This window comes from Parasteatoda tepidariorum, chromosome 10 (genome assembly GCF_043381705.1).
Source record: "Parasteatoda tepidariorum isolate YZ-2023 chromosome 10, CAS_Ptep_4.0, whole genome shotgun sequence".
NCBI lineage: Eukaryota > Metazoa > Arthropoda > Arachnida > Araneae > Theridiidae > Parasteatoda > Parasteatoda tepidariorum.
Genome location: NC_092213.1, coordinates 65,949,218 through 65,973,788, shown reverse-complemented (window position 1 = coordinate 65,973,788; position 24,571 = coordinate 65,949,218). Strand labels below are relative to the sequence as shown.

General features: G+C 33.7%; 1 protein-coding gene across 2 annotated transcripts in view; it reads left to right on the top strand.

The window, feature by feature from the left end:
* LOC107453200 (early endosome antigen 1) overlaps positions 1-24,571 on the top strand; it is a 75,377-nt gene that overhangs the window by 35,358 nt on the left and 15,448 nt on the right. For both annotated transcript variants that reach the window (XM_016069926.3, XM_016069927.3), the window contains exons 3-10: positions 3,378-3,643; positions 6,033-6,318; positions 8,337-8,629; positions 10,159-10,331; positions 11,688-11,810; positions 13,528-14,052; positions 15,175-15,995; positions 18,437-18,680. In XM_016069926.3, the coding sequence (XP_015925412.1) occupies positions 3,447-3,643; positions 6,033-6,318; positions 8,337-8,629; positions 10,159-10,331; positions 11,688-11,810; positions 13,528-14,052; positions 15,175-15,995; positions 18,437-18,680 (2,662 nt within the window). In that variant the 5' untranslated portion in view covers positions 3,378-3,446. The remainder of the gene's footprint in view (positions 1-3,377; positions 3,644-6,032; positions 6,319-8,336; positions 8,630-10,158; positions 10,332-11,687; positions 11,811-13,527; positions 14,053-15,174; positions 15,996-18,436; positions 18,681-24,571) is intronic.

Sequence of the window (24,571 nt, the reverse complement as noted above, 5' to 3'; positions counted from 1 at the left end):
TGGTTAATCAATATGATTACAGTGAATAAGAATAATTAATTGAATATATGAAAACCATAAGTGTGATGCAACACGCTCCAAATTTTATAAGAGAGTCTAAAAAGTCATTAGGAATCTTTTTATCTGATATGATATTTGGCATTCGTATCTCTCAAACATACTTCCAATTTATGACCGATATGTTCAAAGGGGTGATATAAAGCAACTATCATTCTTATTTTATAAACAGATGATCCATTTTTTTGGTATACGAATATTAAATTTTCACCTCCGTAGCCTTGTAATTTACCCTAATCTAACCCAATCCAGAAGATAAGGATAATCCAGGCTAAAGTGTTAGGACAAACTAACCTTCGTGGAGGTTTTTTTGATGGAACTAACCCACATTTGCCCTAGAAGAAGAGAAAAAACGCGAATACCTTCCAAGATTAGCTCTACAGCTAGGTAATTTTTACCTATGATTTGTATACCACTGAGGATATGTTTTACGTCAGCATTGTGCTGTTGCGAGCAGAATTCGTATTACAAGCCACCGATGGGATTCGAGCCTGAGTCACCTCACTGGGAGGCGAGGGCTCTATTACTGAGTCTTGGTTCTTATATCGTGGCTCATCGACTCCACGCTGAGAAGCAACTACAAGAGAAACTAAAAAAAAATTACTTGATAAGTATTACTTGAGTTGTTCGAAATGTTGCCCACTGACTGTATTTACTATACAAATTTGATGCTCACATTTCGTATGTGTCTTAACCCCTTAACGATCGGTTAATTTTCAAGAAAACGGTCATAAAAGTGCCTATTTTTTTGGCTTTTGTATTTGTATTACGTATTTGATTAGTGCCGCAACTAGTTTAAAATAAACTAACTATCTAAAATATTCTGGTACTACCATCTGGTGTGTAAAATAAGAAATAAAATGTTTTTCGGGCAAAGGAAATGAATTGGTTTTATTCTTATTTTTGCGTTACTACTGAACACTCCAGCCCGTCAGTATCACGGGAGCGAGAAATAGAGGGCGAAACCTCCCCCCGTCATTTTCACGGGAGCGAGAACAATTAAACAAAAAACAAAAAAATTATGCATAATATTTTTGTTTGTTCTAATAAATCTTCTCTGAGAAAGTTGAAAAAAGAACAAAACAATAATGCAAAAGATATCAAAAATTAATCCATAATATCATACTTTGCGTTATACGGTTCCATAATACGGTTTAAATTTAATATAAGTTTAATAAGATGTTAAATCATATTCCATTTTATGTAAAATCATAGTATGTGTTATCATGGGGATAATATTGTTCATCTTACTTCCATAATAAGTTGCAGCGAGGTAGCTTGATGTAGTGGCCCAACACACTACTAAATTTAGACCTGGAATTTCTTTGCCCGCTAATCATTAAGGGACTTTTCATCTGCTAAGATATTTAGTTGTGTCCTATTTTTTCTTAACATATTTGATACTGATATTTTACTCGCGTCGTAAACAGAAAACTAATGAATCAAATGAAATATTTCAGTTCTAATTGAAAAAGTTTTTTTATGAATAAACGGTCTTGCTTGAGATATGTGAAGAATTAAGGACCAATTAACTCAGTAAAACAAAGTGCCTTTGTTAGCCTCGTAACTGGTTTTAAAAATGTTTAATTAGTTTGGCGAAATATGTAATAATTTATGTAATTCAAGATTTATATTTATAGAATGAACCACAGACATAAACACGCTTTAAGTACTATTTTAAGAGTTTCAATTTCTAAAAAAAATGCAACAAAGCACCATTCATTAACATGTTTTAATTCATATATTAAATGTATTTTTATAACAACTAATTGAACATTAACACGAAAGGTATTGAATATTTTACTTTTCGTATGATTTGTCGAAAAGTTTCTGAATCAATTTATTTATTTTTTCGTGTCATCAACTAATAAAAGAAATTTTTTATTTAAAAAATTATTTTCGATTTACCCTTAATGTCTTTTGATAACTTTCCAGAAGTACCGTAACTTAACAAATAGTTAATGTCCAATTCCGCATCAGACATAGTTTATAATTCCGAATATTTGTCGTCAAACTCTTTAAGTTTTTTTCTACACACATTATTTGGGTGTTTTAAGTACAAAACAAATTTTAAACTACACATACATAAGGTTTAAAATAATTTATTGCAATTTAATATAATTTTATAAAATTATAAATTACTTTTCTTTTTATTTATATTATTTATAATTTTTTTTACTAAACTATTCTAATTAGTTAAAACTTCATAATTTTAAAATTGAGATCTTACCTTAAAGAATTATCCGTCCTCTAGAACAAAAAAATAGCTAAAATATTATTATTTTTTAAATTATAAGCTTTTTTAAAAATCATTAATTTGATGAGATGTCTTCACCTAGATGAAAATCATGAAAATAAATGAATAATTCTCAATTTTCGCACATTTTTATGAGCAAACACTAGACTGCGTAAGAATAACTTTTCAACTATATATTAAAAAATTAAATCATAAATGCTTTTTAATTTTACAAGAATTATGACTACAATATATATTGGTATAGTGGGCGCTAACTAAAAACTGGCAAAATTTAACAGTAATTGTTGCAAACTCACATCAGTAATAAAAAGAGCATATTCTTTGGTAAAAAAAATTGTTTCATGCAATGACAGAGTCTACTTTAAAAAAAAAACAGTCTAATGTCTTAAATATTTAATGAGTTGTTTAAATAATACTGAATCGGGTTGATGATACGAAAGTTATGAAAGTATATTTAAATACATACTGTATACAATTTTATTTCAATTTTTAAGCTTTTAATTTAAGTGTTTGTATTTTTTGTTTATTTATTATTACCAATTTAGAAAGTACGTTATATATAGTTCGTTCACCTGGAATTGGCACTTGGCTCCGCCTTCATCACGTGGTATCCGACGATACTATTTCGCTACTTTTGGGAGAAGGATGTGAACAATCCTGAACAGGGTTGCTATTTGGCGATCGTATGACAAAAATATTTATTTCGCAATCTTTATGTTACATTCAGTATTTCATAAATTTAATGTATATTTATTTTTTGAGTTTGAATAGTTAGTCATTTTTGAGACATTTTGCTACAATATACTTAACGAGCTAAAGTAACGAAAGGTGTAATAGCAGATGTTAAAACAAAGTAAGTGACTATAAAAATAATTCACTGTTTGCGTTTGGCGTGCATTAAGGGTTGCCTCAATTTCAAACGCGGCGACGTTTCTCCTCGTACTCCCGCGCTGAAATGAACTCTTCGTCGGAGGAGGTGGAGCCAAGTGCCAACTCCTGATGAACAAACTATATTTATTTGACGATTTAATAAACAAATGGTTGTTAATTTTTTTTAAACCAGGAAACAGAAAAGACAGTAACAATGCAAAGTATCTAGAAGAGCTGTATTTTGTTTACCTACTTGAAACTTATGGAAGCCAATTCAGAAACTAAGAGTAAATCTGATGAAATGGAGCAAGGAGTCAGTCGCACACAATCCCAAGATCCACTGGATTCATCTTCTACCAGCTCTCTATCTGTGTTTATAGATCACAATGAAATTCACAATGAATTACCGCGAACACCTGAAATAGTCACCGATTCACCTAAGGAAGACTATGCTGATAGGTAATCATCCTCTAATAAAATAGCTGTAATTTAGCCTACGCCAAAAAAAACAGTTGTGTTGGTAAACAGTGCGCGATTCAGTATAATTCGTCTATAGAAAGAACTCCCCTCGCCACAAAGTTTAAGATTCTCTGTCACTAGGGAAACAAGAGATAGTACATTTTAGCAAAGAGATAGCAAAGAGGAGATTTACTCTCTGTCCTGATTTTTTTTGTCTTACTGACCCGGTCCGAAACCTATCAAAGATATTTACCTAACAACCCAACTTGAAATACTTAAGCCTCGTAACCATAGTCACAATCATTTATCCTGACAAATGGCGAGTCCATAGATAGACTATAAAGCGATTACAAACCTGAAAATGAGGGTCAGTGTGAAAAAAAAATGGAATTTTCTCAATAACGTTTGATTGGGCGGGATAACCTGGTTGGTAGGGCACTGGGCCCATGTCCAAGAGCTCGTGGGTTCGATCCCCACCAGCCGAAGACTCCCCGTGTAGTGAATGGTGACTGATGCACGTTAAACCTGTCGAGTCGCAAAGTCCTCCTTTTTCCAATAACAAAACAATACTTCTGGGGGTACTGATCCAGGAGTTCCCTTGTCTTCTGGATTGGTTCAAAATTACAAGGCTGCGAGGTTGAACATTAGTAGTCGTAAACCCAAAATTGGGTCGGATGTTCAACGACGAATATAAAAAAAATAACGTTTGATTTTAGTGATCTGATTTTCTTAGTCTCAATCATAATGATTTAAAGTGGCGCCTTCAAATATGCTAATTAATAAGTGCAAATGATAATTAAAGTTAAGAAAACGGACACGAAAACGTATTTTATATGAATAAACATATCTTTTTTTCGACGTATTTAGATATCTGATCCTCAAATTATAAGGGGGAAATCAGTGACCACGGAAATGTCTCAAGAGTGGGGGGCTCTCTCTCTCTTCATATATACAAAAAGGACAAAAAGAAAAAAAAACACGAAGAAAACAAAGAAATACAATAAGTTTTATTTATTGCGCATAAGCTGAACTCATAAAATAAGTTCAAAATGAAGAGAAAACGTGGAAAAAATTACAGAAGATTGAAAAAAAGGGGGAAAAAGAAAAATAATAATAAAAATAAAAATAATAAGAAAAAGGAAAAAAAATCAGAAGAAATAGGAAAATAATTAATAAAAATCCGGAAAATAAAAGGTATAATCTTTTCATCCTCAAAAAGGAGTGCTTTCTAATATATTGATACAAATTAGAAGCGGAATACAGAATTAGAAGCACTGTGTCCCTTCATTTATGAAATGTAAGGGGGCTGAGGCCCTCTCTTTCCCCCTGGTTCCGCGGTAAGTGGGGAGGGTAGATTTATGAAATAGTTTGGCCTGGAGAGCAGTTGAAAGTTTGAACACCTTAATGTTAATTCGACTTTTTGCACATTTCGCTATGTCAGGAGAAATTTTTGTACCCAATTATAAAATTCAGTGATCTAAGTATAATTCCAAAATATATTTATAATGCAATGTAAGAAATGTTTCGTTTCTATTATTAATCTAAAAAAATATTTTTTAAATAATTGTAGGTAAATATTATTTTATTAATAATATTTGAAATAATTTTGTATAGTTAGGAATACAAATTTTTACTTCATTTTAAAAAATGCAATTTTATACTGTAAAATATAAAATTTGAATTATAAGTCTGTCTAACAAATTTTAAGTTATCAAATTTTTAAAAAGTTGTGTGCTTAAAATTTGATTTCTCAGGAACTATTCGACCGATTTCTCTCATATTTTACATTTTATATATAAATTACATTCTTTAAAATGATAAAAATTTGTATAACTTACAATTTAAATTTATTTTAACGATTATTAAATAAAATAATAAGATATAATCAATAATCATTGAAAAAAACATTTTGTGCATTCAATTATTGTGTATTATGAAGAAAATTATGAAATAATATCTTAGTGTTTTTGCAAAAAGCTGAAAAGGAGAATGCTAATTCTTTACTTTTTAAACATACGGCAAAAAAAAGCAGAACGCATATAACTTACCAACATATAACTTATGGTAATTCAATGGTTTCTTAAAAAGTGATGAGCATAACGCTTTTGAAAAAAATTGCACATTTGAACTGTTTTCAGCTTTTTTTTCAAGCAACACGAAAATTGAATTCTTTTCTCTTTTTTAGATCAAATAAAGACATGGCTTTTAAAAACTCTTATATACTTTCATTAAGTTTGAAAATCCTGGACTTCAGTTTTGAAAATGTGTTTATAATTTCGACTTGAGAAATTTTTCATCGTTTTTAAATCCATGCTAAATTTATTTAAGTAAATTTGTGAATGCTTTCTAAGACAATGTACCTAGTCGCAATGCATTATTATACTTACAGGGCTTCCATGGACGAGGCTTTGAAGTCGGAAAAAGCATTCATTGAATACGTTATGTCCTTTCCCACTAAAGAGTCGTGGGAGCATCACAGGTCGATTGATTCGATGTCGACTAAAAGCAAAAGTCCGACAGCTTGCGGTACGACTACAAAAGTGGGTCTAGATCATTTGGATAACTTGTGCAAGCTCATGGAACAGCTCAGTGAACTCCGAGATACTAACTATAAGCTACATAGGAGGGTACAATACCTGGAAGACCTGAAGTCATTACACGACATGCATAAAGAGGTAAGTTCGAACGAAGTTAAGTTCAAGAACATCTCAGGCTAAACTTATGCCATTAACTAGATGATATAGAAACTTCATTCGCTTCAAAAAATATGGAGATGGTGAAAAAATTGGTGCGTTTTGAGTGCTCAAAAATGGGCGTATTTTTTCAAGACTAGCCAGATTTGAACGATGAAGACAAAGAGATGGAAAACGTGAAGTTGCCTACAAAAAATGGAAAATAAAGGTTAAAAGAAATAAAAAATCAAAGCAAAATCGCGTTAGCTGAGGGAGAAAATGAAAAATAAATGACGGTGAAAACTAACTAGAAAAACTGAAGTAGCCGAGAAACGCGAAATGGGGGAAAATGCATTTTTAATCGCATATTTTTGAACACTCGAAACCTGTCAACTTTTATTACCATCTTCACGTTTTTTTTCTAAGCTAATATAGTATTAAGCATGCCTTTCCGCTTCAGTTTCTTGAGATTATTCATTGAAAATGGCACATGTTTAAAATGTCAAAGTTAAAATTTGAAGGGAACTACAACTTCTACCTAATATTCTATATTATACGCATAGTATACCACGAGCCGTGATGGCTCAGGGGATAAAGTGTTCGCCTTCCAATGAGTAGAACCGGGTTCGAATCCCAGCAATGGCTGGTCGATACGAATTTCGCATCCGGTTAGCACCGACCTCTGTGCTGACGTAAAATATCCTCAGTGGTAGACGGATCATGAGTTAGAGTCCCCTTGCCGTCAAGCTAACCATGGGAGGTTTCCATGGTTTTCCTCTCCATGTAACGCAATGCAGGTTAGTTCCATCAAAAGTCCTCCAAGATGGCAAATTTCTCCCAATACTTGATCCAGGAGTTCCCTTGCCTTCTGGATTGGGTTCAAAATTACAGGGTCGGTTATTTAGCGACGGTTAAAAAATATAAAATTAAATATGTCACTAGTTGATTCTTTGCTGCTTTGTGAGAAGTTGGGAGAACTGTATTAAGATCACCATACTTTTGACAGCTGTATTAAGTTTCGGGTCGTGAATGCTCTTGTGTTGCCATTAGCAGTCGAATGTATGCATGCCGACATTGTGTGTGATCGAGACAATGCGAGGAGGTGGATAATGTCACAGTCACGAGTAGCAAGTTAACTGTCCAAAGTGGACAGTCCATCGAAGTTGACGTGTTCAAATCGAAGAGGGAGTTTTTGTCGAGGTAGGCGTGTTCACCTCAGGTCCGATGGTCACCAATCTGGGGGGCGAGTGGATATCGACCATGTCAACCTACCCCATGTTAAGGTACCCTAACATAAAATCGAGTTAACACGTCTTATATACTAGTGAATTGGAATCGGAGTTTTGTAGTGGTAGACACACTACACATAGCATACCACAATATCTACACAGTAGACAGTAATATCTACGTAGCATACCATAATATCTACCTAGTTCAGAATAGGTACATTGCTCTCGTTCTACATTTTGTAATCATACTCTTAGCTCAGATCATCACGCACGTCGTACAATATTAAGTGTTCTTGTACTTTCCTTAAAATTGATTTTGCCATTTCGAAAATTAACTTTTGTGTAATGTTTGGAACATGAGAGTGTTTTAAATAATATGTTGAACTGAAATTAAACTTTAAGAAGAGTTACAGCATTCGAAACGAATGGGATAGAATTAAAAATAGGATACATGATTTGGTTTGAAATTTTTTTTTCCTTTGGTATTATAATTTTTAAAATGTGACCAAAATAATTGAACTTCTCAATCACTTTTACGAAAATTCGAATCTTAATTACTTTTACGAATTTCAGATCGAAAATAAGGGTTTTTAAAGTAGAATTTTTGATCGACTAGAGCACCCTGAAGTTTCGTCTGTAACTGATTTCAAAACATAAAAAAACATATTTTTCGTAATTCTCTAAAAATGAATATATTCAACTCCGTTCTGTAAAACTCATAATGTATTCTAAAATATTTGAAATGTTGAAAGCGTTTTACTATATTTTAATAAATTACTATTAATATTTTAGATTACAGAAAGTGGACAAACGTGTTCAGATTTCGTTAAACCATCCAAATCCGGCCCTTACGAGTTGCAGAAAAGCGCCACTGAAACCCATGTTGGCAAGAAGGAAGAAACCGCATTTTCACACCGAAGTCCATCTAAGTATTTAAGTCGTCGAAGTAGACATCAGAACCCCGTAGTAGGTGTGAGAAGAGAACGGAGTAAATCCGTTGGACATGAAGATTTAGGAGAAGATACTAAATCAAAAAGAATCTTTCCAAAGTGGTCCAAAGTGAAAGAAGCCTTTGGATGGGAGAGGTATTTATTTTAATAAGTTTCGTTTATCTGTAAACTGAGAAGTTCTGCCATTTGAAAGAGACGTTCTTATTCAGTGTTTTAACACGTAACCGAAATCTATGAAATTGCAATTATTATTAATTGTTCGAATTTGAACTTTCAAATAAACAATGAGAATCATGACTAAAAATCTTAACGTTGGACAAAACTTCATCGAATATTTTGGGGAAATGAATCCAAACATGTTATGTATATTAAAGTTCCTTAAATGCTCTTTAGTTTATTTGAAAAAAAAATCTTTTTGTCCTACATTAAAATATAAAATTGCCGTTATTTTTTCGAAAACCCGTCAATGTTAATAAACACCATATTTTTATGAATGATTTTATTCTAGAAAAAAATCTAATCACCCGTCATTAATGGTTTTATCTTACTAATGGGGTAAGAATGGGTACACATATTAAGTTTATGGCAAACTTCGTAATACTAGAATTTTAGAGAAAAAACAGAAGTTTTTATTGAATATAAAATTTAGGAATATTATGCTAGTGAAGTAGTTATCTCCCCCCCCCCCCNCCCCCCCCCCCCCCACGCTGCACTGCAGCTTTTGTTGGCTCAGCATAGACAAACATCAAGAGAGGAGGGAGAGCTTGTTGTTCTCGGATTTTCCCCGGGAGCAGAGGTTATCTAAACTAAACAGGACGGAGCAATTTTTAGACTAAAATCTTATTGTTTGTTTGTGCATGAATCGTTAGTAAACATATTATAAGCTGGACAAAAATTAATTTTTATAACTGTAATGACCAATAAATAAGGATAGTTAATAAACAAAAACGTAGTAAAACAAACTTCTCTACCAAGCGTCAGGAATTTGTCAACAACGACGCACCAATATGATAAGCTCCTTCTTCTTGACTAATAAAGTGTAATTCAGATCTTGTCGCAAGAAAACAGATGTAACTTTGACACAATTGAGGTATCCGGTCTCGCCCTACAACCCGGTCTTACTCCATTCTCCCTTATGTGAAATTATCCGGTATTTACCTGTTAATATACTTTTTTTTAGGTTAATGATTACTTTAACATCTTGATGTTGACTACTAAAATATGTGCAATTTCGAATCAATGTTAATCATCAGCAAAGATCAATTTTATTTTAAAACCATTTCAGTTTAAAAAAATCCTCAAAATTGACAAATCATCCGTACAATCATATTGTGTTAAAAGTTTGAACCAACTTTAAAATCTTGTGTTACCCATCTTTCCTGTACTTGAACCAACTTTAAAATCTTGTGTTACCCATCTTTCTTGTACTTGAACCAATTTTAAAATCTTGTGTTACCCATCTTTCCTGTACTTGAACCAACTTTAAAATCTTGTGTTAAACATCTTTCCTATACTTGAACCAATTTTAAAATCCCGTGTTGAACTATTTTTAAATTCATGCGTGGAACATCACATGACAGTAATAAAACTATTATTTAAATGGATGGCAGAAATTAATTTCTATTTCACATCTTGCATGGCATTTTTTCAATGCTTATTTACAGTGAAAGAAAAGATTCAGGGAAGACTAAAGAAGATCGCCATCTTCTTCAAGCGCCAAGAAGACGCTCTGACGAGGCAAGGCAAATTCTTCGCCATCCTGGTAGTCCAACATGGTACCACGACATTGCATCAATACATTCCTCACTAGAAGATATTCATGATGATTTTGATGACAGTAAGAAATCGATTAACCCCATAAAACTTTTATATCGTGTTATAAATTATTAATTATTGGGTTGTTCGGTAAATAATTATTTTTTTAATGAAAATTAAAGACCATTTTCTTACATTTTATTTTATTGCCGTCGTGGAATAGCGAATTTTGGGTTTACGACTACTATGTTCATATCCGTAGCCTTGTAATTTTGAACCCAACACAGAAGTCAAGAAAACTCCTTGATCAGGTATCGAAAGAAATTTGCTGTCTCTTAAAACTTTTTAAAGGAACTAACCCGCATTTACGTTACACGGTGAGGAAAACCTCTCACGGTTAGCCTGACGGCAAGGGGGTCCAACCCATGTTTCGTCTACCACTGAGGGGATTTCATGTCAGCACTGTGGTCGGTGCAAGCCGGATGCGAAACTCGCATCAACCAGTCATCACAGGGATTCGAACCCGGTTCACTTCATTGGATTTATCCCCTGGTCATTTTCTTATAGTGAAGAAATATTTTATTGAATCTTATACTGTCCCTTCTGGACAAATGCCTTTTGTCATCTTTCTGGCAGTAGTTCATTCCACGTGCTTAAAATTCTCGTTATTGAAACTGATCCAGATGATATTTTCCCTCTTTATTTTAAGTAAAGTTCTTTCGGTCAAAAAAAAGAGACCAGAACAGCGTTACAGACAACCCATTTTGTTTCCCCTGTGATGATGCGCTTCAAAAAATACATAGGTCTCTTGTCATTTGAGAAGCAAATCACAGGTGTCGACGCGACGGCACAATTTTCTTTTCGTAGAAACATTCGGAACCCATATGTCGAACTTTGAGATTAAACCTTAAGCTTTTCAAATTATTGTTAACTGTCAAATTCGGTAAATCTAATGTTTCAGGGATTTCGCGAGTTGTTATTCGCCGATTTGCATTAATTAATATCTTTATGCTGTCTTCATCAGCTTAAACGGGAGCGTTACACATTTGTGCATCTCAATTGCAATCTTGCCGGATCGAAATGTTGCAAACTAATTTTGGCTTTGGTGTACTGTTTATACATCTTCTCCATACGCATCGGATAATTTTTTTTCTTGCTTGAACAGAATTTTTATCTTTTCAAAAGTAAAAAGTAAAATAAACCCAAAAACTCTCAATTTCGATATTTGAAAAGGCATCAACCAAAACTACTGCGCAGAATCAATCGAATTTTTTCGCAAATAAGCCTTTCAAAATATGTAACGATTACGCATCTTAAGTATGAAGTTTGTAGTGAAACAATATAATTAAGTCCTCTGTTAAGAAGATGCGAAATTGCTTTCTGAACAACCCAATAGAATGCAAGCGAATTGTTAATTTAAATTTGCTATTTTCCATAGACAGATGGAAAAGAGCATCCGTAGCGTCAGACAAATATATCACCCTCGACATCCCATCAGATGGACTGAGAAGACAAAAATCTACGCCTAGTCCTGGAAGTGATAAAAGTCATTCTAACGCAGGTACGTGAAACCCCAGAATTTTAAATAACTTTTCTTTCATATCATGTCTTCATTAAAGGTAGTGATGTGTTGCTGGAGTGGAAGAAAATTTTCCGGAGACAGAAAAATGTACTTGACATCGACTCTAATTAGTTAAAAATTAGGTCTTGGAAGTCATAAGCGGAAAATTTTTTTTTAGTTCTTATAAAAAGTACTTAGTATGGAAAAGTATTTAAAATTATGGGTACAAAAATGGTATTCGAATGAATATGACAAATATGTAAGTCATAATTTATCACAAATTGAGTTATCACATTTAAACGTTTTTAAGCTCTTGTTTAGTCAAATTATTGGAGAAAAAAAAACGCAGAATAGTATTGAAAAATCCAAAATTAATAAATGAACTATTTGCTTGAAGCGGGGAAATTTACATGATTTCTATTCCAATGAATTAAAAAGTAATATGTTATGACTTTAGAAGCGAAAGGAAAAAAATTGCGATGTTATGAAACTTATTTAGCCGAGTACTTATTATCACGAGAACAAAAATATTATTGGAATAAATTATATAACTATTAAAATTATAACTTATCACAAACTTAATCTAAAGAAGTTTAACGGTTTTTAACTCATGTTTCTTATATTGGGGCAGCAGAAAAAGTTTGAAAAATATGTACTTAATAAATGTATTATTAATAAAATATGTTTTAATTCATAAATTTCAGAAACAGATTAATGTAGTTAAGTTGCAAATTTAATTAAAAAACATCCAAATGAAATGAGTGCATACTTTATAAGAGTTTCCTAGATCATAAATATTCACTTAAGAATCTTATAAGATGCATAGTGCAAAAGTGCGTTATGGTTTTGTACGATTTTAATGTTTGGTGCAAAAATATTTTTTGAAATTTAATTCTTCAACTCTAATGTTATAATATGAAATGTAATTTTAAATAAATTCTATTCTCTAATTGTACATAAAAAATTACATATTTTGAAATTGACATTTACTTCATAATACTTCCTGAGGCCAGTGAAAATCTTAACAGAGTACAAGTCAGAGACGAGTTATCAAATTCTATGTTGCAGTCAAAGTTACTTCATTTTTGAAAAGTTCTAAAAACGCTCTTAAAGTATGTTTAATTATTAATCAATAAATAAATGAAATCTTATATGCTTATTTCTTTAAAAGATTGCTAAATATACCTTCAAATAGAATATTTTTAAATTTAAAAATGCTTATAACATCAATTTTGTCATTGTGACAACCTGCTGCCCAGTTTGTGAAGAGTCATTAACATTTTCATTTATTTTACGATAATAGTTCAAGGGACCAAAATGTGTAAAAAAGTTTTAAAAAATTCAATTTCAGTTAATGGAATAGTTTTGTTTAAGGTTCCTATTTATTTTTATTGTATCAAATCAAATAAGTTTTTATTCTTAGAGCATATTTATTGGAATTGGTAGTGATGGACAGTAAAATTATCTCCATTCAGAGAGAAACTAATTACAAAATTATTATGCCACTAACTTTTTCCTGATTTAGGACCAACATGATGGGTTTATATGAGACATTTTAAATTTAAGTTCCTATAAAACCATAAAAGCTCCGAAATAAGTTTGTTTGCGAAATTCTACTTTCCTGTTTACAGAAAAAATGCTTTGCTTCATGTCTGACACATACAGATGTTTTGAATACACATTTTCTACTCATGTAATATCGATTAATTTAATTTAGAAATGAAAATCAAGTGTGCCACGATTGAAAGAGACAGTTATCGTTCTCAAGACCTATCCAAATTCGACAAGGATGATGGGAAGAGGGGAAAAGGTCCTTGGGGACGAGTCAAAACCATCATAGAAAAACGTCGAGATAGCCTCAAAAGACGGTCACTACGACGAGATTATTCACTGGCAGACTTTGAACCATCATCGAATAAAGGACCTCTGTCTTTTTCGGAAGCAATAGATTTAAAGAACTACAATGAGTTTGTAGAATCCTCCATTAGACAAAGTGTGACAGAAGATGCTATTAAGAAAAAAAGGAATAAGCCTGGTCCCATTATTTTTGACCAAGAAGTAGACTACGTTTGTCCAAGAACGCCAAGTTCTTCGCCAACATTCCACAGGAAATCAACATGGACTAAAATGAAAAAAGCTCTGAAGGGAAAAAAGGATGATGATAGAGACCTCATGTCGCTGTCTACGCCTGCAAGTCCAGATAGCCAACATGATGGGAATTTCACATTTGACGAAATTGACGGTATGGAACCTTTTATTTTATAGATTAATTAAAACTATTTTTTATTCTCTAAAATAGTATATACTATATATGCATATTTTTAAAGTTAAATAGTCTTTTGAACACTTTTGTGGTAACAATTCAAGTTTATATCAAAAACTATGAAGCTCGGAAAATAATGAATTTTATTGTATATTTTCAGAAATGACCTAGCAATTAACGGATAATGATTTAAAGTTGGCAGCAAGAAATGACTATACTCAACTCATATAATGAACTGAGTAACTCATATAATGTATGCATTGCTTCTGCTTTCCTATTCTAGGTCGTGAGGAGACAAGAAAAGTGGGGGGAGGGAGAGGTGTGGCCTCCAAGACCCGGTTAGACAAAAGAGCACGCTTAGCCAAGCTCGCCTCTTGAAGGCCTAAAGACCTTCAAGCTTAAACAAAAGAGCACGCCTAGCTTTGATAGGCTAAATTGTATGGATAGTTAACCTTGTAAGAATAGAATTGTATGGAAAGTAACCTTGTTTTCTTCTTAAAATGTCCAGTTACTACTTACGATTTATTTTTATGCCTATTTACGAAAAAGCACTTTAGCAAATATTAATACACTTGCAATGTTTACTATATAACGTGTTGTATCATTTTAACTTAGGCTTAATTCGTCGAATTTTATCAGAAAACGAATATGGACAACTCCACGAGCATGCTATGATGCTACCAAATTGCGATATTTTACGCAAATATAGCCAAATAGGGGATAATACTCAGAACATGTAAAACCATACGCTTTATTTAAGTTGTGATATTAGTTTTCCTAAATTTATTTAAGGCTTACTACCTCTTAGAATTTATAAATTGCAAAAAACTTTTATGAATGGTAAAATGATGCGTAAATTGAAACACAAGTTGCAAAAATAACAAGCTTCGTAAAAGTAACATTAGATGGGTTGGGGATACAGCGTAAGATTTTTAAATTTTTAGGAAGCTTGCCATTGTTTAAATTCAGTTACCCATTCATTCTATAATAAGTGTTATCTATACTAGAATGAATGGTAAATATTTGAAACCTGCCTAGCAGCTTTTGTAGCCTTTATATATATATACCTTTGATTCTGAGCAATATTTTATTATTTTACAGAAATGACTAACGATGCTGACCACGATAGACCGGAAATGAATAGAGTTGGCAGCGAAGGTTACGTGCATCAACTATCCCCTGTATCTCCATCTTCAGATCTTATGCTTCAGCTTCAGCAGAACCTCAGCGAAGATTTCCACAAGAAAATTCAGGAATGGGAAAGAATGCGGAGCGTCGGGGCCTTGTCCTGCTCACCCCAATTCGATCACAAACAGTCCTCAGACGCCGCGAGAAACCGCAAGAAATCCGAACGGGACGACAGCAAAAACATTAAACCGAAAATCAAAGATCTTGCGTGGCTGGAGAAAGAGCTGCAGAAAATCGAAAAGGAAAAACAGAGACTGTCTAAAGAAAGGCAGAAATACGAAGAGAGGGCCCTGAGACTGGAAAAACTGAGAGAAACGGTACTCACAGCAAACAATTCGAATAAGAGAGAAGTCCTTGTCAAAACCGCAGCTGGGGAATTCAGATTCGAGGGTATATCAGATGCTTTTACAAAGAAATTATATGAATGGGAAACCAAACGAGGACTAGGGCCAGAACTATCGACAATCGCATTGTTGGACTCTAGCCATTTGGTGGCGCAGCCATCAATGACACAAAAGAATGGCCATTTGCAAAGAGTGCTGTCGAGATCTGAGTCCAGTATTGCCGACATGGGACAACCATCTCACAATTCCTCTAATTCTTTGCCTTCTGTGAAATTGGCTGATGGATTGGAAATTGATAGGGCAAATCATTCATCCAGAGCTAATTCTGAACCAGACTTGTCTACTTTGGTTGCTCTGAAAAATGGTGCAAGCATTTCGCTAAGTAATTCCGTAAGTTTTTTTTAATATCTATGTTTTATAATTGCACAAATTGTGTTATGGAATATTTAAAATGAATAAGGACTTTTAAATGAATAGGAATAAAGCTTCTCACACCACATCTCAACTTTAAGGGAACAACAGGGCCGGGATAGCCTGGTCGGCTGGGTGCTGGACTCACGTTCATGAGAATGGGAGCCAAGAACGGCCTCACCGGCCAAAAACGGCCCGTGTAGTAAATGGTGACTGGTGTACGTTAAATTTCTCCTGGCACAAAGTCCTCTATGTTCCCACAACAGATTATACCTCTGGGGGCATGGTAGGCCTTGGCCCACAGAGGGCCAAAGCTTACTGTGCCCATCTCAGTTTTCTTGACCTTGGACTCTGGGGTGCAGAAGCAGATGTTCCGGTTAAGTGGTCAGCCGAACGCGAAACCCCCAGTGTTTAGTTCCCAAACATGCTTGGTGCTCATTTATCGACCCACTGAAGGGATGAAAAGCTGAGTCAACCTTGTCCGGTCCGAGGATCGAACCTAGGACTTGTGGCACGGGAGCGCGAAGCGCTACCATTCTGCCACCAGGCGTCCTTAACATAACTAATTCATATCACTTTTTAGCAGGCTTGTATAATTTTTATTTAAAATTAGGCAGTGATAAATAAAATAAGGCAAAGAATTATTAGTCCTATCTTATTAGTCCTATCTATCCCTAAGAATTATTAGTCCTATCTATTATAAGAATTATTAGTCCTATCTATCCCTAATTGGTTATAAAATAGTTCGAATACAACTTTTTTTTTCGTTCTGAAAATGCAGCTTACTTGGTTCTTACACTAAGTTTTTCAATTAATATTGCTAAAAAGTTTCAGTTTTCTTTATTTAATATTTTTTGCTGCCCCTTTTCAGTGACTTTATGTTATTGAAGTAAGCAAAATTCTTTTTTTGTTGTTCATCCCATTAGAATAAAGATAAAATGTATTAAGCATGACTTAGCATGATGCTATTGCACGCGGCCAACTCATGATAATAAAAATTCACCACGAGCAACTAATTTTCTCCGGTAATTATCCCTTTCGAGGGGACATAAGACAAATACTTTCAAAGTATCGGCATTAAAACTGCTTTGTATTGGAGAAGTTTTAATGATCACCAAATATTTTTTTTTTTAATGGCGGGCACTTGGAGCTACTGTCCATTGGCCACAGAAAGTGCCAGAACTGCTTATTCTCTTTTCGTTACCCAGTGGGCACCTGTGGCGAAGCCACGGCGGTGGAACAGCGTCGCCCACGTCACACTACCACAACCCGCTTATAGGGCGGGTCACATTCACACACAAAGGAGAAAAGGACATAGAACACAGATAGAGAGAGAGAAACATCCATGCCTTGCCCGGGATTGAACCTTTCTGATGCAAGGACAGTTCCCTGCCCCCTACACAGACTGGTCGGCTGATCACCAAATATATCAATACAAAATTTTATACCTAAATTAGTATATTTCGTACTTTTCGCATTCGTTTTCGTTTTTCAATAACTTTTAAAATATTTATGTTATTTGCCTGCTGTAAAAGCCCAGATAATTCTTCAAGGCATGAGGGCATATATTGTTTGAAATTATAGCTTTGCTTCAAGTGTGAGGCACTTAAATTGTGTTTTTTTTTTAAATTTTGCTGGTGAAAGTGCTTCTAAACACCATGTTAACTAGTTTCACTTTCTGAAATAAGAACAAAACTTCGTAAAAAGTTTTGTGAAAAAATACAGAGATTAAAATATTGTTGTAAGAGAGCATGTATTTGTGAAAAAAAACCGACGTCAACCTTGTAAAAGTATGCAATATTTATTTATTTATATTTTTTAAGGTTATACTTACTAGTGAATTAGTTTAGTACAGTACAATTCTAAGTCAGGTAGAATTCGATTGTGGTACATAAATTTTAGTTTTGCTTCACGATATCTTGAAGATCCAGCTGAAGATAAAATATTTAATGCAGCATTTGCAAGGATGTTAAATATATGAGAAATGGATGGAAAGATTGTGTAAAAACACACATATTTAGATACGTGGATACACATGCATACGTAGATAAAATAGTAATTAGCACTATAAAAGCAGATAGCATTTATTTATAAAAAAAAATTTCCAATGCCCACCTGGAGAATGAACTTTCTTCATACAGGAATCTGACGGGCAGATTTGTTGGCCACTCTTTCAGGGGCAGCATATTAGGTGGGTCAGCGTTGCTCCCAAAGCAAGGACAGAGAGTACAGAAAATGAAAGATCATTCATAGCTTGGCCCGGGATTCGAAACCAGAACCTTTTTGATGCAAGGCTAATTCCCTGACCCCTACACAGGCCGTTCGGCGATATTGATTAAAATGCAAATTTTAACTTTGTATTAAAACGATGCTAAATCAAGAGAAATTGTCACATACATGATTTTTGTTTCTGCATTCAGATACGGTGTCACGAGGTTCCAGCTGATGACGAAGCCGCGAATACAGCTGAGAAAAGTGATCCAGATAATGACACAGAGAAGAAAAGAAAGGAGTCCGAAACGTATTACAGTCTTTTGGAAGAGAATGTCATCCTGCTGGAGCAATTGAAAGATAAAGAGGAAATCTGCAGGAGGTTGGAAAAAGAATTGGAGATACTGGACGAAAAAGTGGATGTCATGAATACCCATCACATCCAAGAAACAGGTAATCTGTGAGTTTATTCGAAACAAAATATTTCATTTTTTTTAGTTGATTTAGCAGCAATTGAAACATTTTCGTTTACTATTAAATCGAACTAAAGTTACACAAATAAAATATTGATGATGATCTTGGATTGATAATTTTTAATGATCCTTAAGAAAATTCTGGTTCCTCGGGCCGGGCAAGGTTGATTCAGCCTTTCATCTCTTCAGTGGGTCGATAAATAAGTACCAAGCATGCTTGGGAACTAAACACTGGGGGTTTCGCGTTCGGCTGACCACCTAACCGGAACATTTGCTCCTGCACCCCAGAGCCCAAAGGTCAAGAAAACTGAGATGGGCACAGTAGGCCTTGGCCCTCTATGGGCTGTCGCGCCGCTGAGTTTAGTTTAGTACTCCCACCGATATTTCAATAATGCGAGTCGTGAGGCGAACCGGGTTCGAATCACAGTCGATACGAATTCCGCATCCGGCTTGCACCAACCACAGTGCTGACATGAAATATCCTCAGTGGTAGACGGATTTTGGATGGGTTAGAGTCCCCATGTCATCAGACTAACCGTGGGAGGTTTTCGTAGTCTTCCTCTCCATGTAACGCAAATACGGGTTAGTTCCATCAAAAAGTCCTCCACGAAGGGAAATAAATTTCTCCCAATACTCGATCCAGGAGTTCCCTTGTCTTCTGGATTGGGTTCAAGATTACAAGGTGATGGAGTTGAACAATGTAGTCGTAAACCTATAAAATTAGGTCGGCTGTTCAGCGACAGTTAAAAAACAATTATGCGAGTCTCTGATAGTCACAAGAATAATATCTTGCTACGTTTGTTTCCATGGTTTCATTTCATGTCTGTTTATTTGTGTCCGTTGCTTCGTTCCTGTTTCTCATATCGCCACTTTACCCGATCAAGTTTGAATCTTTGCCGAGTAAAGAGGGGAGTATAACGTAAAATCTTTGCTCAAGTTCGTTGAAATTTTGAAAAGAAAAAAAAATGGAAAACTTATTTCTTAGTGATTCAAATAGCAGTGAATGAGAAAGCTTTTACGAGGCTCACAATAATTTTCTCAATAAAACATTTTTGCATTACTTTTATAACAATTCAATAGTTTTGTTACTTTGTCTGAAATATCTTATTAAAAATACATACGAATATCGTTCGCAAATAGTCAAATAAGCATCACCGGGTGACGCGGCCCGATCAGAAACATTGCTGTCACCCGAATATGGGTGACGTGGCAGTCAAAGTGTTAAATCAGACTGTAGATGATAGTAGTAACCACGCTTCATAACTGCTCAATCCCGTATGGATTTTCCGGGTTCTGAAACCACCACCTATGTAACATTATTTTCAAAATCGTTAACGAGGAAAATGGTATAAAATGTAACACAAAATTTAAATATGAAGCAAATCTTTTTGAATTGGTTTTAAGGCACTGTATACTTTGTTTGAGGTCACTTGAATGGTTACTAATTAATCCTCCTCAAATAAAAAAATAGGGTGAAACATTTGTTTTGAATAGCAACCAGAACAATAGATTATAGCTCTTGAAATGTTTTGGCATTGCGATGGAGAAAGTGTGCTCTCTATCAGTCCTGGCTCCCTGCAAGCCAATACTTTTATTTTTACAGTTTAACTCATTTTGATCTTCAAATTTTTCCCAGGGTCTCGTTTTGTACAATTTCAATTAGTTTTCTGATTTAATTCTAGAAAGTGAAAAAATGCAGTGAGTCTAATTAATGAGAATGCTCACTCATCAATGCTAAATGAAGCAGATTTGAATGAAGTTACATATCGGGTGCTTTAAAAATGTATGTTAAATTAAACAGTTTGGAATGAAGTTACAAATCGGGTGCTTCAAAAATGTATGTTAAATGAAGCAGTTTTGAATGAAATCACAAATCGGGTGCTTCAGAAATGTCTGATGATTTAAGTAAAATTTAAAAAAAGGCAGGAACTAAATATCATACCATTATCAGCATTATATGTTTCCTAGCTTTATAAATTTCAATTAACTGTTAAAAATATATTTAATTTTTATTTCCATTTTCAAAATATATGGCAGCTAATTGCTCAATGTAAACATGCAACGAATTTATTATTAACTGTCTCACATAACCGCATATCAAAATCTGTTTTTAATCTTCCTTTAACTTAGCTGCTCTTCAACTTTATGCATTCCGTTGCAACTCTGTTTTAATTTTTTAATGTATTTTGGAATTTTTTCTCTTTCGGTAAATTATTTAAGTAACCAATTCGTTTTCATTGTTGGGTTGGCACGCTTGGCTTGAGTTTAGGAAAAACTTATTTTTGATAAATAATGAATCTGTTCCTATTATTAAGGCACAATACCTCATAAAATAGAGAAGGTCTCAGCACGGGTTACCATAAACAAGAAATGCGATTCTTTAGTTGTCCTAACGTAATGACATCTTTCGAATTTCCGCCACTGCACAGCTTAGTAGCTCGAACTTAGTGACGTCGTTCTCATTTTTCCTCCACTGCGCAATTTATGTTCGTTACGTCGGACTACTAAATTGATCTGTAAATACCCATTTTCTGAAATAATGAATAAAATTAAAGATCAACTTTGGATTGAATTAACTGTGAAAACATTAATCGAAATATAAGATACTTTTAAAATTAAATATTTTTTTCCATGAACATGTTAAGTGTTGGTTTATTGAACTTTTAAATATCAACTTATTGTTAAACAACAAGTTGTTAAAAATGTTAAGATGCTTGGAAAATGTCTTTTTTTCATTGATAACAGCCTTATTTAAATATTTGCTAAAGGGATGAGTTTTTTTATTGCTTTTCATGTTTACAATTGATAGTACTAAGGTATTGGAAATCAGTGAAATTTCTTAAGATTTTTGAAATTTTTATTGAGCTCGTTTTTCTACAAACTTTTTTCTTCATTTAATGCAGCGTTTCTCAACCTTTCAGTATTCGCGGCCCAGTTTTCAATCATAATTTTCATCGCGCCCCCCACTTACAGTAAAATTTATACAACAATAATGTATATTGAGTATTTTGAATTCTGTCTTTAAATTATTTTTAACTAACTGCTAAAACAAAAGTAAAGTAAAAGCCAGCAGCAATTGAGATTGTAGAGACTATGTTTGGAGTTAATTTTTCAAAACAATTTCAGTCCATACCTCTTTCAAATAATACTGTTGCTTGTCGAATTGGTGATGCAGCTGAAAATGTAGTGTCAGCTTTTCTCGATGTTGCGTGACTAAATGTTTTCAATCAGTTTGATGAAGCAACAGATATTAATAAAGATGCTCATTTAAAAACCTATGTTTGATTTTGTGATAATATGTCAGTAGTAGAACTACTTTTCTGCAAATCAATAGAACTCAAAACAACAGCGCTAGCATTATTTGCTATTTTAAATGATGTTATGAATGATGCAAACACAGAATGCAAAAATTGCATCGGAATATGCACTGGAATATGCATCGGAATATGCTTGTTCAATATCCGGAAGGTTCGAAAGTATACAAGCACTAGTAAAACAAAAATCGCCTCAATGCGTCTGGACACATTGCATGATCCACAGAGAAGCTTTGGGTTCGAAAGAAATACGTCCTGGTTTAAATATTGTATTAACTGCGGTTGTAACCATTTCAAATTATATAAAAATGAGAACCCTGAGATCGAGAATCTTTTCTGCTCTTTGTAATGACATGGGTTCAGTACATTCAGAGTTACTATTTAAATGTGAGGCAAGATGTTTATCACGTGAGAAATTTTTGCAACGTGCTCATGAATTAAGAGAAGAAATCGTCATTTTCTTAGAAGATAACAGACCGGAAACCGGGAATTTACACTATTGTTTATTTGTGATGAAATTGAGATACTTGGTCGTCATATTCGAGAAATTAAATAACTTGAATCTTAAACTCCAAGGAGCAAATACACATATGTTGGATACGAGTGATGAAGTTAATGCTTTTTGTAGAAAATTAGAATTGTGGGGCAGAAATTTAAAGCAAAAAAACCTAACAATGTTTGCAAATGTGGATAATTGTACTAAAACTTATAAGGCTGAAGAAGAATATATGAAAGTTACGTTTGTAACCATTGAAAATCATTTAGCCATGCTGGCAAAGAATTTTAAAAAGTATTTTCCTGCTCATGACAAACTGCTAGCAAGTTACGAGTGGGTTAGGAATCCATTTCATAAGACTCCCGAAGGACTCTCAATTGATGAGGAAGAAAAATTCATAGACTTCACGACAAGTGGCGAAACTGAAATGCAATTTAGTAATAAATCACTATTTGAATTTTGGCAGGAGGAGGATTTTTCTGCACTGAAACAAAGGGCATTTCGCATTCTATTACCGTTTTCAATATCCTACCTTTGTGAAACTGGATTTTCTGCTGTGGCTTCTTTGAAGACAAAATATAGATCACGGCTAAATATAGAAACAGGACTGAGAGTGGCTATTTCTAATATTAAGCCTCACCTCAAAAAACTTTGCTCTGCAGGACAGACCCAAGGAAGTCACTAAAAATTATTAATTTTTTTTAAAAATTTAGTATGTTTGATTAAGTAAGGTGGGTAAGCCAAAGGTGGCCAGTGCTCCTAACGTAGCCCCCCCCCAAAGTAAAATGAAATTTATTTTGAATCATAAGATGTCCCTTCTGCATTGTAAATCTTGTATCTGAGGTGCACGAGGCTGAATTGGAAGATATTTCCTTGAATGGCCTCCATTGTATGAAGTGATTTAATTATTTGCAGTTGTCGTTCTAATTTCCAGGTGAGAAGATAATGTGTTTAAATTCTTAGAACTTTGAGTTATAATATGTTTTCTGAAAGTTTATTTCTTTTTCTTTAACCACATTACTTTAATTCGAATTAATCTATCAGATTAATAGTTTTATGTCGTGCAAATGGTAAGAGAGACCTTATGTATGTTCCCAAGTGGCGCGACACTCGGGCCACCTTCGGAAGCAAACGTGAAATCTATAAAAGAGTTAATTATAAATCATTACGTAGCATATTATTTCTCAAAAAGGAATGCTTGAATTAAATGCCAATTGATTTATTTCATTTTAAGCAAATGTGGAACTTTGGTATTTTTTAAATTTTTATAATATTTTGACGTTCTCTGCACTTTAGTAGACTTTGCGATATTTTGTTTCAAGTTTTTTGTTTTGTTTGCATTTTAAAGTCATTTTTCAGGTATTTTTTTATTTTTGTGGTAGTTATGAGTGTTTTTGTGGTCGATTCTGGTATTTTCTTGCAAATTTGGGTATTTTTAGATTAGTTATGGGTTTAGTTAGTTAACTCTAGTATGGTTATTTAACTCTTACTTGTTGGCTAATCCTTCTGAAAAAATTAACTCAATAATTCTTGATTAATTCTAATGAGTGAACTCAAAAGAATCGCTAGTGACTTCACACAAGAACTATCAAAGTAAAATCAATAAACAAATTATACACTCTGAAAACAAATATCTTTTTTAAAGTCGGGAAACTTGTTCCTACCAGCAAGACACTTAAAGTGCCTTTTTAAAAGAAGTTTGCCAGTCCAAGTGTTTTTTCTAAAGATAATTTGAGTAAGTGAAAAAGTGATTTCAAAACATGGCTCACCTTTGGAACCTGTGCGAAACCTTAGGTGCAGAAGCTAAAATTTTAAAATTGTACTATAAAATAAATGAAATTTTGTTTTACAATTAAAAGTATACGTGATATATATTAGAGATAGGTGTAAGATGTTACAGAAAAAATTCAGATACACAGACTTAATCAGAAAATTATAAAAAAATCCTTAAGGCCAAGCCACCCTTGGCTCCCCACCTTAAATTTTGATTTAATAAGTTGTTTCACTTTAATAAGTTATTAAATATGTCAAAATGTATTTTGTTTTCTATGTATATGTGTG